Source organism: Prosopis cineraria, unplaced genomic scaffold (assembly GCF_029017545.1).
Source record: "Prosopis cineraria cultivar Desert tree isolate PC_DT_omini unplaced genomic scaffold, ASM2901754v1 PC13, whole genome shotgun sequence".
Classification (NCBI taxonomy): domain Eukaryota; kingdom Viridiplantae; phylum Streptophyta; class Magnoliopsida; order Fabales; family Fabaceae; genus Prosopis; species Prosopis cineraria.
Window position 1 is genome coordinate 27788922 of NW_026555344.1, and position 18947 is coordinate 27807868.

The following is an 18947-nucleotide window of genomic DNA, read 5'->3' on the forward strand; positions in this document are numbered from 1 at the left end:
GAGGCTGTTTCTAGAGCAAGTGAGCAATTTCTGGTTCAACGTTCAACGCAGTAGGTTCTAGGATCTTTATCGTTGTCTTCGACAAAGGTTTCATGGTGCAGTAGTTCCTGCGTCTTCATCGTCTTTGCTTTAGGTGGTCGTTCTTTCTTTCATTCTTTCCCCTCATATATGTAAATATCAGTTATGTTAATAGTTTATGGGTTCTTCTTCTTCTTCTTCACTGGTAATGATTTTTCTATTTTGCCAGATTCCTTTGATCGATTGTTAATGGCGCCATTGACGGCGGGGGAGCTTTGTGGACGGTGGCAAACGATGGGGAGTGTTCGACTGTTAAGGGTTGGATTTATTTTTATGGCTATCATAGCGTTTTCCTAATATAAATATATACCTCAAATAAAATTAATACATCAATTCTATCAACATATCCGATCAAAAAGTTCCATCAAGACATCAACATACTCAACGTATATATGCTCGTTAGGACACGGCTTCCTTCTTTGCGCCGTGCCTTCTTTGCCTCTCCTCTGCAACTTGGAGAAATATAAATTGTCATGATTAAATGTGGGATGGTGCAAATCTTTTCATAGGTGCATAGGAGAGAAACTGTGTAGTATACAATCAAGATTTATAAAAGCAAATTTTAAAATAAAACATAATATTGAAAATGCGGTTTGGATTTAGAAAGTTTAAGTTCAGTTAAAAATATCATTAAAAAAATAAAAATTGGCTAAAATATGTATCTTCTAAACCTTTTATTTTTTATCATATATTTTTTTATTATTTTAATTATTTTATTAATAGAAGTTATCATGTTATATTAAAAAATGCGTAATGATTTATATAGTATTGAAATTAAGCTTATGTATGTGCTTCAAAATTCATGAAAAGTTTTATATATTTTTGTCATAAAAATATAACAAAAGTATATTAAATTGGAGAATAATTTCCCTATAAAGTTGAGTATGTTAGTCTTACTTTTAACTAAATGACTTTTAACAAATTGACAATTAAACATAAACTTAAAATTCACTTCCATTCCATTTTCATTTTCAAGTTCCAACCCACCAGCAATCAGAAACCCTACTATTGTACAAATCAAGGCATAAGAGTTGTTTTTGAGTTAGGGAACAAGTCTAGTGAGTTCCAGAAGATAAATGTCATCAATCCTATTCTGAGCACCCTTGGACCTTAGCCAAAAATGCAGGCACCTGAATTGAATTCTCTCACGAGTGACGATTATTTATTTATTTAATTTATTATTTAGGCTCATTCCCATCCGCCCATCAATCCTATTCTGAGCACCCTTAGACCTAAGTTGGGAATAAAAGTCGGGTCTGAAAGGCTGAGCTTAGATGTCATGTTTAAATAAAGGTTGGAATTTTAAAAATTAATTACCTCCTCCGTTCAAAAATGTAAAACATTTTTTTTAGGAGTTAGATATTAAAAAATATAAGGTATTTCTAGTCTTTCGAGGTGTAATCATTGCCTTTTTTTCAAAAGTATCCCTATTGATAATGACTTTATATTTATTGTAGGGTGTTTAATAGAGACAAATATGAAAAGATAGGGTTAGTTTAAAAGTAGGTAACTACTTTATTGGGGATAAGATTCAGTTAAAAATGCCTTACATTTTTAAATGGAGGGAGTATTTTTAAAGTAACTAGGGTTGAGGGCCTAGCCCTAAAAAGCTCTGTAAAAAAGGGCTCAGGCTCGGGCAATCATTTAACTCTGATTATATTATTATTAATTTTTTTCTTTGTTGGAATACAATTTTGAAACCAAGAAGGACTTGCTCACTTAAAGCTCTGATCCTACACGTGTTATATTATTATTAATTTTAATTTATTTTAAAATTAATTCAATATAATTTAATAAATATCAATGTACAGTAAGAAATTTCTAATTTTTTTATTTTTCTATAATTATTATGTTTGTGTATTTATAACAAATAAACTTTTTTAATTAAGATTTAAATTTTATTACTAGACTTCTAAACATAAATTGTTTAATTTTTAGAAGATTATAAAAATTTTAATTTTTTTAATTTTAAAATATTTTAATTAATTTATAGTGTTTAATTTTTTTAAATCAATATATCACCTCAATTTGTTCTACTAAATACATCCTTGTGAACAATGCCAGCTCACCTAAGACTCTGTGACACAAGCTTCTCAAGTTACATTTAGTTGAAAGTGGGCTAGGTAAAAAGTCTCATTGGGCTTCATGTAAGAGACATCCGAGAAAGAAGCTTAAGTCAGCGTCAATACATCATGAGAAGATAAAAAGCTTTTTCGAGTGGGGCTGCAAGCTCTTCTAAATTTTCTTTTAATATAAGAGTTAATATTCTATTTAAAAATAAAAAAAATAAAAGAGTGAAGCGTCACTTCCATCACTCGAAAGACCCGAGTCATTTTACTACTTTCATGACGATAATCAAACGACAGAGGAAAGGAGTCACAGGGCATTTCACGCTAGAGGCAAGGTTGTAAGAGTAATGGTAGAATGAAGACCTAGGTATCTCACTTCTCTCTCCCTCATGGTTTCCTTCTTCGCTTCATATTCTCTTCAAATTTCAAATCTTTTTCTTTGTTTCTCACCATATCTCTTTCATCTGTTCTTTCCCTTAGAGAAAAAGACAAGGCATGGCTAAAAGCAGAGTTGGGGCAGTGATGCAAGAATTCAGAAACATAAAGTTGGAGAAGAGGCCAAGGACTTTGGGATCAAGGTAGTAGGACTTCATTTTTTTTTAATTTCAATCCCTCTTTCGGTAAACATAAACTTTTAATATATATATATATATATATATGATAACAGAGGAATGAAAGCCAAGGGGATGAAAGGGTTGAGTAGCATGATTTTGAAGAGAAAAGAGAGGATGAGATGATGCAGAGGTTCAAAAGGAAGGAAGGAAGCAAAAGACTACAGCTAGTGATTCCTTGCTTCTACTTACCTTCTCTTTATGTTACTAACTTCTAAACATCAAGATTGAACCTTGAGATCTTGATCTCGTGATTTGACCTGATGGAGATGGCAAGGGAGTTTTGAATGAGCCGCTTTGCTTCTAATAAAATTCTTATTTTCCTTTTTCTTTTCTTTCTTTTGGTGCAAAGGAGATTCAATGAAGGAAGTCTAGGAAATTTTCTACTGGATATATGGGTTTTGTTGTATCAATGATTAGAAATCTAGCTTGGAGCCAAAAAGTGTGGACCATCCAAGGAGAAGTAATGTATCCCCCTCTTTTCTTCGACTTTTTGTGGGTTCCTTTTTGAGCCTTTATGCTTAATCAGTAAATCTTTAGATATTAAATTACTAACTTTGGCTTTTAATAACAGGTGACTGCAATGAAGAGATCTATGAATAGTACTTTAGAAGCTGATCTTGATCCTGATATGACTAAAAAGGTTACAGCCTCGATTGAGGAGATGATCCGGTAAAGGATCGTTGAAGTAAATTGAAAAGCTAAGATTTCATCAATATGGACTTTTACTGTGATGCTCCGTGTATTTTATTCAATGATAGGAGGCTTTTGACATTATTTATCTAAAATACTATGGGCTAAGCTGATCTGTGCTCAGAGCCACTTGATTTTAACTTATACATGAGACTTATATTTTGTAGCCCTCAAATACACTTCAGTAAAACCACATGTCTTTGTTTTTTCCAACTTATATTTATGTTGATTATAGGGACGTTTTGATCACCTTCGAAGGGATCCCAAAATTCTATGAAAGCGCCTAGGGAAGTAAAAGAGTTGGTAACCTCAATTTCCATAAAATAAATAGAATATTAAGACTTAGTTGCTTCCCAGCTATATTGGTGATAAAAAATATGGCAAATATTACTTTAGGAGAAAATAATTTATTAGTTCTTTATTGCTTTTCATTAGTCTATTAGTTTTTGTTGCTTTTCACTTAACTTTTGTAAGTTTCCTTCTTGTGAAAGAAACCAGGCAGCAAGTGGACGTTTCCTTGTTAGGAAGGAAACCTCATATTTATAAATAGCATGACTTGTGTATTTAGGAAAAATGAAAAATGAATGAAGTTATTTGATATATTCTGAAAATTCTCTCCCTCCAGTCTGCGTCCTACCCCTCTCAGTTTTTCCTCCCTCTTTGTTCTGTCCTTCCTCATCTCTTCCCCCACTACCCTGTTCTCATCCCTCTCCCTACCACTCTCTGTTTTTGTTTCATCTCACTTTTCCTTTTCTATTTAAATCAGTGTGAGCGTGAGTGTTTGTGTTTTACATCAACTTGGTATCAGAGCAAGGCTCTAAACGTTCCTAGGTTATTTCTGCGGCTGGAGATCGGAGAAAAAAAACTCATAGGGAAGCTCAGCATACTCTGTTCACGCTGCCAGCACCCAGAGCAGAATTACCCAATGTCAGATCCGAAAACGGACGCCACCATCATGCTCAGGAGGAGAAATCCAATCAGAATCAGAAAAACCACCTCCACCCACAGTCACAAGCGCCGGCACGCACCGTCAGAGTTTATGCGCGTGGTCCTCACGCGCCTCACATGCCGTCCGTACAGTTCGCCAGAAACTAATTTTTAGTATTTTTGCGGAATTTCTTCAACTCTGAAGAAGCTAAGAGGCACAAGTCATCGCCTAAACTTATTTGGGGGTAAAACTTTTTGTTTTAGGCTCCTAAAGTAACTCTGTTAAGGCCAACAACCCTCTCATTTAACTGACTTATTTGGTTATTAAAGGGAGGTGTTTCATTCATAGCTAGTTCTAAAATCTTTGTTGTGTGGTACTTTGGTTTCTTTGAGCATTGCAATTTTTATTTTTATTTTAATCGTGTTTTAATTTAATATTTTGAAATATATATATATATATATATAAAAGGAGATTTACATTGATCATTATGTTGTTAATTTATGACTTTTGATAGCAGTGTTCGTATAACCTAGGACACCTACTTCACACACAATTCGCCCCTATACCCAGGTCCAAAAATTACCCTAGGTTAGTTGAAGTTTCTAACGGTTTTCCTGAAAGGTTTTTGAACTTTTGGAGATTTTTGTGAAGACTTCACTCGAGTTGTTACCTATTTAGCATACGATCCCTATGGAATTTTTGAATTCTTAGAGGATTAGTGTTGTTAAAAAGGGACTTCACCTATTTAGGTAAGGGAAACTTGGGGCCTTTCTTCCTTAGGTTATTAAATCCACTCCAAACTTGCACTTTACTATACCATCTTTGTCATTGTATGACCATTCATGATTTATACGATAAGCAAGCTTTATTAGACCAAGAAATTACTGCCCTAAAATTTGCCATGGCCAATAACTCCCAAATCACCCAAAATCATCTTGAGGAATCTAAAAGGACTCAAAGGGTATATGTGGACCAGCGGCTAGATGAAATTAAAGAATTCATAAACAATAAATTTGAAGAGATAATGGGGGCAATTTAGTTGACATACAGACAAGATACGGGGAAAACAACTGAAGGGTTACTTGAAAGACCTATCGTTAGAGGAGAGTCAAGCCTTAGAAATGAGCAATTCTCAGTCCACAATCAACTTAAAGGTAATTCCCTTAGGATTGGTTGTTCCTCTAGAGCTATGGATGAAAGACACAGTAGACCATCTCCTTATGAGTTTACCAATCATCATTCTAATGACATAGATGATACTTGGAATGTACAAGGGCCTGAAGAACAACATCATAGACCATACCAGTTAGTCTAAAGGAATGGTAGAGAAGGCCTTAGAAGGACACATACTAATGACATCACCAAAAAGGTTAAAGTTGAAGCTCCTGAGTTTGATGGACGATTGAATCCTAGTGTGTTCCTAGATTGGTTAGCCAGCATGGAAGATTATTTTGAATGGTATGACATGAGAGATATTCAACGAGTTTGGTTTACGAAGATGAAGCTTGTGGGATCTGCTAGAAAATACTGGCAAAATGTCCAAAGGAACATTGAGCGATAAGGTTATCCATCGATTGAGACGTGGGATGAAATGAAGGCCAAACTGAAAGAAAAATATGTGCCGACTCATTATAAAAGTCAACTGTATAACAAATACCTTAATTTGAGGCAAGTCTCCACAGCTTTCGAGTATATTTCTCAATTTGATGACCTTATGATTAGATGTGATGTGGATGAAGAGGAATGGCGCACCATTACCAAGTTTGTTAATGGGCTCAAGCCATATATACAGAAGGAGCTCAAGTTAAACTTTCTAGAGTCTCTTGAAGAAGCTTATCATAAGACTTTGGAAGTAGAGTCTCTGTCACAGTACTCGTTCGTAAAGCGTATCGACATGCAGAGCAATCAATTTAGACAAGCACAAACTTCTAGTCTGTCTGAACGACCAACAGGAGCACTTACATCTAGGCCTAGCTCGTCTTTTACACCTACTCAAACAACTGGGTTGAAGGGTAATACTTCTAAGCCTAGTGAGGCTATAGTTCCTGCTTCCTGCCCTAACAATTCTTTTATTGAATGTTTTCACTATCACTCAAAGGGTCACATTACGTCAAAATGCCCACAGCGTACTCTAGTTATTGACTCACAATGTGAGGGTGAGGAAGACAATGCAAATGCTGACGTTGTCATAGATCCGGTTGAGTGTCCTTCAGATATCGATGAGGACATCATCATTGATGAATATGGGTATAAGACACGTCGAGTTGGAGTTATGCGATGCATCTATCTGTCCCTCTGCCTAGTGATTCATGGAAGCGAGCAAGTATTTTCCACACTTTTGTGAAGTGTGGAGATAAAGCTTGCAAATTAGTAATTGATGGAGGGAGTTCTAGAAATGTTATTTCTAGTCAAGGAGTAGCCCGACTCCGCATCAAGACAGAACCTCACCCAGAACCTTTTCGTGTTGTATGGGTTGACAAGACTTCTTTACCAGTCACTCAATAATGTCGTGTTCCTCTTCACTTAGGAGACTATAAAGAAGAGATTATTTATGATGTTCTTCCAATAGATGTTGCTTACATTTTACTTGGTTGACTATGGCTTTATGACTACAATGTTATCAATCATAGTCGTGAGAATACCTATGCATTTAAGCATGGAGGCAAGACCATCCTATTACGTCCTGCTAAGCTTGACAACGAAAGTAAATACTCAAGTAAATCAAAAGGCACAAAACCCATAACCCACAACTTGCATCTTCTGATAGAAAAACAATTTGTACAAGAAAGCAGAGAGTACGATTGTGTTTATTTTGGTATCCAAGATTTCACAACAAATTGCTACTACTTTAGAAATGCCAGAAGAGGTGCAACAGCTCTTACAACAATTTTGAGATATCACTCTAGATGAGCTCCCATCTAAATTACCACCAATGAGAAATATCTAACATGCAATTGATTTCATTCCAGGTTCACAACTCCCTAATCTACCGCACTACAGGATGAACCCTAAAGATAGGGTAGATCTTAACCGACAAGTCAATGGATTGTTGGAAAAGGGTTATATCTAGCATAGTATGAGTCTTTGTGCAGTACCTGCTCTTTTAACCCCAAAGAAAGATGGCTCCTGGAGAATGTACATAGACAGCAGAGCCATCAACAAGATCACCATCAAGTATAGGTTTCCCATTCCTAGACTTGATGACATGCTTGATTTAGTGTCTGGATCTAGTTGGTTTTCAAAGATTGACCTCAGAAGTGGTTATCATCAGATCAAGATTCGACTTGGAGATGAGTGGAAGACTGCTTTTAAAACGCAAGATGGGTTGTTTGAATGGCTTGTCATGCCTTTTGGGTTATCAAATACCCCAAGTACATTCATGAGAGTAATGACTCACCTCCTTCGCTCATACTTGGGAAAATTTTTGGTGGTATACTTTGATGACATACTAGTTTTTAGCAAGTTAAAAGAAGAACATTTGAAACATCTCGAGTTAATTTTTCTCACCTTGCGTCAAGAACAGTTTTATGTTAACTTGCCTAAGTGTTCATTTCTTCAAAATCAAGTCATCTTCTTGGGTTTCATAGTTTCTGAAAAGGGTTTAGCAGCTGACCCTGAGAAAGTCCAAGCCATTCGAGAATGGCCTGAGCCACAATCTCTCCATGAAGTACGGAGTTTTCATGGCCTTGCTTCTTTCTATAGACGCTTCATTAGAAACTTCAGTACCATTATAGCTCCTATCACTGATTGCTTAAAACAAGACAAGTTTTAATGGACATCTACAGCTTTCGTGGCTTTCCAAGATATTAAGAAGAAGCTTTCTCAAGCTCCAATCTTGTTTTTACAAAGTGTTTCGAAGTTGCTTGTGATGCGTCTGGGACAAGAATCGGAGGTGTACTAAGCCAAGAAGGTCACCCTGTGGCTTTCTTTAGCGAAAAGCTCAATGATGCCAAACAAAAGTACTCCACTTATGACAAGGAATTTTATGCGATTGTGAGATCCCTTGAGCATTGGAAGTACTATCTTCTTCCGTAACAATTTGTTCTTTACTCTGATCATCAGGCGCTTAGGTTTATCAACTCTCAGCGGCACTTAAATGCTAAACATGCTAAATGGGTTGAGTATATTCAGGGATTCACTTTTGTGGTCAAGCATCGTTCTGGAACAGAAAATATAGTGGCTGACGCCCTGAGCCGTCGGATCAACTTGTTGCACACTATGAGCGTTAGTGTTGTTGGTTTTGAAAACTTAAAGGAAGACTATGTTTCATGTCCAGATTTTAGGATAATATACCAAGAAGTTCGCAATGGTAACCGTCATGAGCATGTTGATTTCATCCTTAAAGACGGTCATCTCTTTTGTGGAAGCAAGCTGTACATCCCATGTACTTCTATGCGAGATTTTCTTATATGGGAGTAACACGCTGGAGGTTTAGCTGGTCATTTCGGGGTTAATAAGACAATGGCATTAGTCGAAGATAAGTTCTATTGGCCTTCACTCAAGCGTGATGTGGCTCGCATAGTGTCTCAATATCAAAATTGTCAAACTTCTAAAGCCAGGCGACAGAATACCGGTTGGTATACTCCTTTACCAATTCCCGAGGCACCTTGGAAAGACTTGAGTATGGATTTTGTCTTAGGATTGCCTCGCACAGCTAGAGGTCATGACTCTGTATTAGTTGTTGTGGACAGGTTTTCAAAGATGGCTCACTTTATTCCTTGTAGCAAAACTACGGATGCTTCACATCTGGTAAAGTTGTTCTTCAAGGAGATTGTGCGTCTGCATGGGTTACCTACCACTATCGTATCTAATAGAGATGTTAAGTTTGTTAGCTACTTTTAGAAGACCCTATGGAAACCTTTTGGTACCCAATTGAAGTTCTCTTCTACTTTCCACCCCCAAACTGATGGGCAAACTGAAGTCACTAATTGTAGTTTGGGTAATTTGCTTCGGAGTTTAGTTGGAGACAGGCTGAAGAACTGGGATTTGGTTCTACCCACTACAGAGTTTGCATATAATAATTCAGTGAATAGGTCTACAAGCATGAGTCCTTTCCAGATTGTTCAAGGTTTTAATCCTAAACAGCCTATTGACCTCCTACAAATCCCATTGACATTTCGCATCTTTGAATCTGCAGAATCCTTTGCCAATCGCCTTCATGAATTACATGCTGAAATTAGGCGCAAATTAGCGACAAGTAATGATCAATATAAATTATCTGCTAATACTCATCGCCGATTTCAAAGCTTCAATATAGGTGATTATGTTATGGCTCGCATTCGTCTAGAACGTTACCCTAAACATGCTTTTAAAAAGTCACATGCTCGAGCTTCGGGACCTTTTCGCATAATAAAGAAATTAGGACCTAATGCTTATCTTTTAGAATTACCTTCTGATATGGCCATAAGTCCAGTTTTTAATGTGGAGGATCTTATGCCTTACCGGGGAACTTTTGAGCCTCCCCATTTGCTTTCTGATGATTCTGCAGGTACTCAGCCTTCACAGGTGCTAATTCCATCATTGCCTGTTATCTTACCATCAGTTAACGAAATTGAGACCATTATGGATGATCAGATGGTCTTTACCTCTGAGGGGCCCCTTCGTCGTTATTTGGTTCGTTGGAGAGGTTGATCTGATGAAGATGCCACCTGAATTTTAGAAGATGAATTCCAACAACTTAATCCTGCCTTGCTAGAAGCCTATCAACACTCTACCTCTCTGGAGGAGAGTTCTTTGTAGCAGGGGGAATTGATAGAAAATATGGCAAATATTACTTTAGGAGAAAATAATTTATTAGTTCTTTATTGTTTTTCATTAGTTTATTAGTTTTTGTTGCTTTTCACTTAACTTTTGTAAGTTTCCTTCTTGTGAAGGAAACCAGGCAGCAGGTGGACATTTCCTTGTTAGGAAGGAAACCTCATATTTATAAATAGCATGACTTGTGTATTCAGGAGAAATGAAAAATGAAGTTATTTGATATATTCTGAAAACTCTCTCCCTCCAATCTGCGTCCTACCCCTCTCAATTCTTCCTCCCTCTTTGTTCTGTCCTTCCTCGTCTCTTCCCCCACTACCCTGTCCTCGTCCCTCTCCCTACCACTCTCTGTTTTTGTTTCATCTCACTTTTCCTTTTCTATTTAAATCAGTGTGAGCGTGAGTGTTTGTGTTTTACATTAATTGGTAGCTTAATTAATCATCATCTTTGTTATGTATTTGGGATGAGAATAAAAAAAGAAGGGTCTTGCAAAAATTTATGAGATTTTTTTTTACTATTATGCATTGTTGATTTATCTAAAATTGGTATTTTTATTACTAAAAAGCCCTTGTTGTTTTTGTTGATGGGTTACTTAAAAATTCCCTTTTATTGCTAAATTATGTACAGGAAAAATGTGTTTAAGACAGCCCTGCTTCTTCTCCATTGTCATTCAAAGATGAACAAAAAATAGAGGTGCATGCTTTAATTGTTTGCTTCAATTTTATATGTTCCATGATTTTCGAGCTGCATGTTTTTAGTTGTTATGGATGAATGATGAGAAAGAGGAACAACTTGTGTCATCAAACTAATGCATTGGTATTTTTGGGAAATATTATTATTTCTCATCATGTTCTTTATCAGGGATTTATGGAAGAAGAAAGAATTATGTCAAATTAAAGCATGTTGAGAAATATTAAGACTATATAAGTAATCTTATGAGGATAAAATTTTATTATTTATATTTTGATGTTTATTCCCATATATGTGCCATAACATTAGGGGCATTAAATCTTTGGCTTTTCAGTATTGAATTCAATTCAATATTGACTATGGAGAAACAAGTCTAGCATTACAAAATCTTAATTATCATACGTAATTATATGAAACCATTGCAAGTTGATTATAACCAATGTTAAAATCCTCCTTTCATAGAACTTTTGTGCAAAACATTCTACAATAATTCTAATTTTCATTTTATATAATTTTGAAGTAGAATTAATTTATACATAATTCAATTAGACATTACTGATAATTTCTTGGGGCAGATAGTAAAAGCTAGCCACATTCAAAATAAAAATAGTTGTTTGTTAAAAAAAAATAGTTGTTTTAGTACAATAAGGATGTGAAGTTCATAAAATTGTATAATGGAGGCATTATATATAAATTTAAAACTTAAAATATGTGCATAAGATAGATAAAGACATTATATTTAAAATGAAAAATTGTAGGATATAATATCATAAATAGGTAGTTAACAATTTCAATTTCCTTGCATGAAAGGTACCCAAACAAACAAATCTTGCAATTAATATATTATCTATGAGTTAATCATTATATTTGATCAATATTTATATATAATCTTCTATTGTATTACATGGGGAAGTAAAAGCACGATCTGTGACCTTGTCAAGGTAAGAAACATGGATGGGCTATAGATTTTGATGCATGATCATGAAAATATTAGTAAAAGAACAACTACAAATGTTATTTATTGAGTTTTTTAGAAACTTGGGCTCATAAAATATTGTATATGCATTCTAATTGTCATCTCTTTTATGCTTGATTTCATTAAGTTATAGTAATGGATTAATATTTCTTTATTATTAATGGAGGTTGTGAATAGATGAGATTTTTTTTGGTTTGGATTAGGAATGCTTTTTATTATGTAATGAAGTAATAATATTACAATTAATATAGTATTAATACAAAAATTATAAAATATGATATTTAATTTGATATAGTTTTTGCTCCTCGTGCATGGGGTAGCAAAATTTAATTTTTTTAAAATAAGGTTTGTGAGCTTAATTTTAAATCTTTTAAATTAAATTTAAATTTTTTTTTAAAAAAAATTAGAAATCAAGTTTAAGGGTTTTAAATTCATAAGGGCCAGGCCCCGAACGGTCAACCACCTCTTTCCCAACTCTACCCATAAACCCTACTTGTTCTCTGTATTGGCTTCCTCCAGTTCGCCAGTACGTCTGGTGTGCGCGCGGCTCTCACGTTCGTCGTTTTTTCTCCTCTTGGTCGCTCCCGCCGCCGTCTAGTGCGCCTCCAGTCACCGCCGATGGCTCCCCCGTCTTCATCCCAGGTACATATATTTTTCAAATTTTCGAAATCTGTTTTTCATTCACAGCTGAGTTTGGATCAAATATTTGGAGAGCAAGCGAAATGATGGCCTGAGTTGTTCCGTTGTCGTGCCTTTCTTTCGTTTCCATCGCTGTAGAGTTGAATCCATTTGCAAAAAAGCATACAGAGCCGGGGATTGAAGCACGGCATGAGGTATGTTCATTCTCTTTTTAGGATTTGCAGAAAACATATATCTGTCCAGATTTTAAATGTTACTAAGTTAAAGTTTCCTTTCCAACGATAAAAATATTCAATTTCTTCAGTACAATCCAGTATATCAACACAGTTGAGTTGTTAAACAATATGAGATTTAAGAGTGGAAGGAAAAGGCGATGAGGTTAGAGTCGATTATATATATCATTGTTCAGATATAGATAGAATTTTTTTTATGCTCAAGTAAATATTTGTTTCTCTCCATACTGTTTTGTTTAGGGGGATGATAGCTAGGTCCAAGAATTTTTTTTTTTTTTTAAATAAGTGGTAGATGTCATTTCAAGCAATTGCAAATTCAGCAGTATAGGTTGCAAATGAAATCATTGAAATTTTAAATGTAACTTTTGATTTCCATTGTTATGGAATTTAGATTGGAAAGAGAGAGAGAAAGAGAGGGGAAAAGAGAGAGAGAGGAAATGGAGAGATCTAAATATGCAATTCTCCAATTCTCATTGATATTGGAAGGCTGATGAAGCAGTTAATGAGGAGGGGGAATGGAAGTGGGAGATTCTGGAGAATGTATTACCTGTGAATGTTAAAAGGGGCCCCATGCGCTGCTACCTCCTGATGAGGAGAATGCTGATAAGCCCTACTGGGTAGGGGTGACAAGGGGGAGTATACAGTAAAAAGTTGATGTAATTTGTTAAGAGTTAAAGTGGGCCAAGCTAGTGAGGCATGGAATTTGACTTGGAAATGGCCCAGAATTGAGAGAATCAAGTTCTTCTTGTGGCTTGCTATTCATAATAGATTGCATACAAGTGAACTCAGCTTGCAGGTTGGGTGTGGCTCAGGGCCACAAGCCAGAATCTGTGATGCACGTGTTGAGGAATTGCAGGAAGGCCTCTGTCATTTGGAGTTTCCTATTTCCTCCAGAATCTCTGGGTAATTTCTTTTGGTGAGGATGCGAAGAGCTGGGCTAGATCTAACCTGAAGCTTAGTAGAGTGAAGGTTGAAGGGATTGAATGGAGAGTCATCTTTGGTGTGGCTTGCTGGATTATTTGGAATGAAAGGAATAGGAGGATCTTTAGAAAGGAGGAAAGGTAGAGAAGGGTAGAGGAAGTTTGTTGGTTGATCCTCAGTTTTAGTCATAATATGTGTAGGGTCGGATTTGAAGCCAACTCCATGCAGCAGACAAGAATCGTTGGGCTGGTTTGCTGGTCTCCCCTGAGAAGGAATGGGTGAAGGTCAACACAGATGGAGCTTGTAGGGGCCTTGAGTCCTTGGCAGGAGATGTGGTATTATATGAGACTAGAAGGGTATGTGGCTACTGGGTTTTTTGAAGAATTTGGGTAGCTACTGTGCTGCTCAAGCCGAACTTTGGGGCGTGTTGGAAGGACTGAAGCTTTGTTGGGAAGCTGAATTCAGAAGGGTGGTGGTAGAAGTTGATTCTCTAGGTGTGTTGAGACAAATTGAAGGCTTGGAGGAGAGCAATGAGAGTAGAGTCAGACTGCTGGGGAAGGTTAAGGAGTAGAGGGGAGAGGATTGGAATAAAAAGATTACCTATGTGCCTCGTGAAGTTAATCAGTGTGCAGACACTTTGGTTGGGTTATAGCTTGGATCTGAGTATGGGTTTACATCTGTGGCATGGAATGTTGGAGAAGGTCAGACTGATTTGTCTATGGACAGCTTTTGATTCCCTTTTGAAAGGGACTGAGGGTTGGTTCAAGTCTCTGTACTGTTTTTTTCCAGTTTCTGTCTTTTTGTTTGTTGTTTTTTGGGCTTTAAGCCTCTTTACTGCTGTTTTGTTTAGGGGAAGGACAGTCAGATCCCAAGAAAACTTTTTGAATTTCAAATTCAGTTGTACAGGTTACAAATCAATCATTTAAATTTCTAATGTAACTTTCAATTTCCAACTAAAATTTTCATTTGCAACCATCGTTTAGCAAATTTTTCCAAGGACCTAACATTCATTAAATTGTGCTTTGGGACTCAACTGTTATTCCCCCTCTTCTTTATCTTCTGAGTCTGCTCTAGCACTATTTGAATGCTGAGTTGATGTGTTAACTCAGTCAAGGTCCCACTAAATAAAGAGTAACTACATTCACATCTCTGCAAGTTTGGTGTGAGTAGATCTGATAATTAGTTTGAAAATTTCATTTGAACTTATGATCATTTTATATATGTTGCAAACCTTTCCGATTAGATCATGTGTGTGTATTGGTATGACTAGATTATGCATCAAAGTACATTTTATGCAAACACTGTTTATGATGAAATAATTATTATCTTTATTCATCTATGCATAAGTCGTTTTCTCTTCGGGTACAATTTTCTATTGGGAATAAAACTTTCATTGTCGTTTGTATAGGCCAAACAGGTATCTGGCATCATTTGATGAAGGACGTACTCAAGGAGGTATTTATTCCATTTCTCCTCAATTTAGTAATTTGTGATTAATAATTATTACTGTTTTAGGCTTTCTTTTGTTTGGTATTACAACTTTGATATATAATTTTTTGGATCTTAAGATATTGGTTTGTCCTTTTTGCCATGGCCATTTAAGCCATTTTATTGTTTTATGCCCGCCAAAATGGTTGTACATTCCCTTAGGCCTTAGGAAATGAATAATTTAAACTCTGATGAGATTTGTTCCTGGACTTCCATTTATTTTGGAGGTCGAACTGTATACCAAATGGTGAGTTTTAACTGTTAAATGAAACTAAAAGTATATTCATATTGGTAATTATGGGAATGGTAAAGACATAACTTGTGATTTATTCTTGGTTAACTTATATATGCAGACCCCTATGATAGGATAAACGGCCTAGGTAATCGAGTGGCCAGAATAGGCGATAAGGTAATATTCATTTTTTTCCCCTTTCTTGGTTGCTATATATTGTCATCCATCAATTTTTTTTTAACTCTCTCCATGGATATAAGTTAATATGAATTTCTGATGATATGGTTTTTTTTTCTTCCAATTTTTAATTGAATAATAATCTATATATTCAATTATAGGTAAGAATCAAGTATATACATCTGGGTGAGAAAGGTGAGCCTGGAAGTGGGGGCACTTTGGAACTGATTTTGGGTCAAGGAAAAAATGGTAAAAATATGAATTTGATTGCTGCTGTTTATGTTGCAGCCCCAACTTAATATAACTAAGTTTCTTTGAATTTTGGTTAAATTATTTATGTTGTGTTTTGTTAAACAACTATTAATGATTTCTTTGACATTAATTGACATACTCCTTTTCCATTTAATTAATATATAAAATTAACTTCTCCATAACATAAGACTATTGATTTAACCTGATCAGTCTAACAATAAAAATAAAAATTTATGTTTAAGAAAAAAAAGCTTATTATGTGAAAGAATTAGGTTCATTGATTGTGTATTATTCTCATTATCTCAAGTAGGATTTGATGAAGCGATATGTGGAATGAAACTTGAGGGAGTGAGAGATGTTACCATTCCAGCACATCTTTGCCCAAGGCCCGATGGGGTAATAATTCTTCAATTTCTGCACGTGATTTTTCTTCTTCCTTTTTACTATAGAAGTAATTATTTTTATTCTGTGAAAGAGAAAATTATACATGTTTATAATAAAAGCCCCTTGACCTAAAATTGCTTTCTTTTTGGACCATGATGTGCATCAGAAATTGAGCCAATCACTATGTCTCAACTAAAATCTTAGCAGAATTGCAATATTTTTCATCATCTTATTGTGTTACATAACTTAAGGTAGAATAAAATAAAATGGTTACATGAAAATGTTTACTGATATCTGCAGAATATTTACATGCATTCACCTAGCTAGTCTCTTGTCCATGTGTTTATGATTTCTCCTTAATATTTCCTTTCTCTTACATAATAACAATCCATCTCAACATGCTTTGTCCATTAATTCATGATTTCTCCTGATGCACAACCCAATATCTGGTGCCAAATTTTTGGGTTGTTTGTCTTGCTGACTACCATAACCATCCTCCATCTTGTACTGGCTCTAGCATGTAGGAACTAGAAACTGTCACCTTGCCTACTCTAACCATTTCCTTGTAGTTAAGTCCTGGACAACACAAAATCAGCAACAAATGTCAGTAAAGTTACTCTCGTCAGCTTTGAATGTAAATTTCATTGGAATATTCAAAACAGCATTGATTCCTTCGGTTGGGTGCCTTGGTTCTTCCAACACCCTCAGCTAGTATACACTGTCTATTTGAAATTTGGATTGGTCTTTGGTTGGTGGTCTTTCTTGATTCTTTTTGAGGTCACAGTCACAGGTAATGTGCTTGGTTGCCCCAGAATTGATAACTCATAGGCCTATGCTGGAATTTTACTAGCCTTATTTGCTTTGGGTTGGGCACATTGGCTTTGGGAGCCAGCATTCTTAGTAGTGTATAGTTCATAGCAACCTCTATTAATCCTACAATTGGGCTCTCACATGAATTAACTTACACTACTTTTGGCCCAGTTTTAACAGTTGCCTTCACTTTTCTATCCTGATTTCCCTTTCTCAAATCCGATGAATGCCCAATTATTTCTAAACAGTGATCCTCAGTGTGTCCCAACGTTTGACAATGACTACACTGTGGCTTATCTTTCTTTTACTCTTTTCAGTCAATCATATCTTTCTCATAGTGAGTGCCAAGCTTGAAAGGCTAAGGCTTTTGGTATATTGATTTGTTCATGGCTGAAATTTTCCACTGCTGCAATTGCAAGGCTGGGCAATGATTTCATCGCAGGAATTGAGCTTTTGATGGTTCCAAATGCTTCATTGAGCCCTGTTAAGAAATCAAGTGATCCCTTTCCTTCACTACGGTCACCTGCATTTGCGTGTCACAAATGCACCCACTGCATATGCATCTCAGTCATGGTGCCAGTGATCACATGTCATCCCACAGTCCTTTAAGCTTCGTGTAGTCTGATAGAAGATATTGTTTTTCTTGGTCGAGGAGGGTTATGGCTCGTTATGATTCATATGCTCGAGGCACTTCCTTTCCCAACCTTTCTTCTGGATCTACCCATATATCTTTCTGATGGTTGTTTCCCATTTCCTTTTCCATTCTACCCTTCAACAACCTTTAATCTTGGCATTGCATTGCATCCAATGGCTCAAGTTGGGCGAGTTAGTTGTTGTCATAGGGTATGGAACCATCTAAAAGCCTATCTTGTTCTTTGAAAATAGTGCATTGCTCATATCAGTTACCTACTCTACATAATTGTTGTCATGGTGTGGTTCACTCGAATAAATTCATCAGATAATTGTTTGGTGAATGGATATAGTATCTGGACATCAAATCTATACCATCTCCTTGCCTGTCAATTTTTGTGCATTCTGTCGTCTTGTTCTTCTCAGTTCTCATTGCTTGTGTTTAACATCGTAGATTCGTATATGTCTTTTTTTTGCGGCAACCATCAAGATTTTGATGATGTGTTAATGTCATACATATACATTGCATGTTGTGCACGATTTCATTATCATATTGTGAGGCTTATTTGGACATTAAATGAAATGAAATGAAATTTATGCTAGAAAATCTATATTGATTGATATCCATAAAATATTTATATATATTTAAACTAACTAAATATAGCAAATCTATCAGTTTCTTACGACAACTCATAATTTTGTCGTTGATGTGAATTTTTAGGTTTTGAAGAAAATTCTAACCCTCTGGAGCTCGAAGGGTGAAAAGAAATTTCGTGTGGCGCTTTTGACTATTTCGCCACCTTAGGGGAAGAAGTGAAGTAGATAGGTTATTCTGGTAGACAGGCATGATTACTTCTTCCCAGAGCATATAGGACATTTTTGCATCGCATTCTTATAGTAATTGTGAAGCTAATTGTTTGTTGCATATAGGTTGTTTTGCATATAGTTTGTTCCTTTTTAATTAAGTTTCATTATCATCATAATACTGTCATGGTTATTTTATAATAAGGATCTATGAAAAATTTTAGAATTATTGTTTATGTCTCGTGGCAATCATTATTGTATTAATGTGAGAACAATAATGAATAAAAGATTCATATTATATAAGGAAATGCAAATCAAAATCATAGACACGAGTGTTGGAGACTAAGGCACATAATAGATCTATCATGGGATAGGCTCCATGAATTAGGTGATAAGTCTAGCCTTTATAGTTGTGTTACTAGATATGCCCTCAGAATTGATATCATAGATTCTTCCATGATTAATGTATAATATGACAAGACCAAAAATCACTTCTAACTAGGTGATCACAAAGGTTTTGATTGAGTACAGTAGGATCAATGTAGAGGAAGATAAGTGATTGAAGATAGAATTTGACA

At 35.7% G+C, this 18947-nt stretch overlaps 2 protein-coding genes across 3 annotated transcripts; both read left to right on the plus strand.

Annotated features, from left to right (window-relative positions):
* The first annotated feature begins 1935 nt into the window (after positions 1 to 1935).
* Positions 1936 to 18598, plus strand: LOC129290250 (uncharacterized). 2 transcript variants are annotated; one of them, XM_054926973.1, is made up of 12 exons: positions 1936 to 2514; positions 2628 to 2725; positions 2815 to 3221; positions 3333 to 3430; positions 10761 to 10826; positions 12319 to 12441; positions 12577 to 12632; positions 15001 to 15047; positions 15434 to 15489; positions 15651 to 15738; positions 16052 to 16137; positions 18287 to 18598. In XM_054926973.1, exons 7-12 carry the CDS (start codon positions 12628 to 12630, stop codon positions 18368 to 18370), a joined length of 366 nt encoding a protein of 121 aa, XP_054782948.1. In that variant the 5' UTR covers positions 1936 to 2514; positions 2628 to 2725; positions 2815 to 3221; positions 3333 to 3430; positions 10761 to 10826; positions 12319 to 12441; positions 12577 to 12627; the 3' UTR covers positions 18371 to 18598. The 2 variants fall into 2 exon arrangements, with proteins under 2 accessions (XP_054782948.1, XP_054782947.1); XM_054926972.1 differs by lacking the exons at positions 1936 to 2514; positions 2628 to 2725; positions 2815 to 3221; positions 3333 to 3430; positions 10761 to 10826 and having other exon boundaries at positions 12139 to 12441; positions 16049 to 16137.
* LOC129289975 (uncharacterized) lies at positions 7456 to 8798 on the plus strand. Its single transcript, XM_054926711.1, has 3 exons — positions 7456 to 7750; positions 7967 to 8046; positions 8442 to 8798. The coding sequence occupies exons 1-3, from the start codon at positions 7456 to 7458 to the stop codon at positions 8796 to 8798; spliced, it is 732 nt and encodes a 243-aa protein (XP_054782686.1).
* Positions 18599 to 18947: the final 349 nt, after the last annotated feature.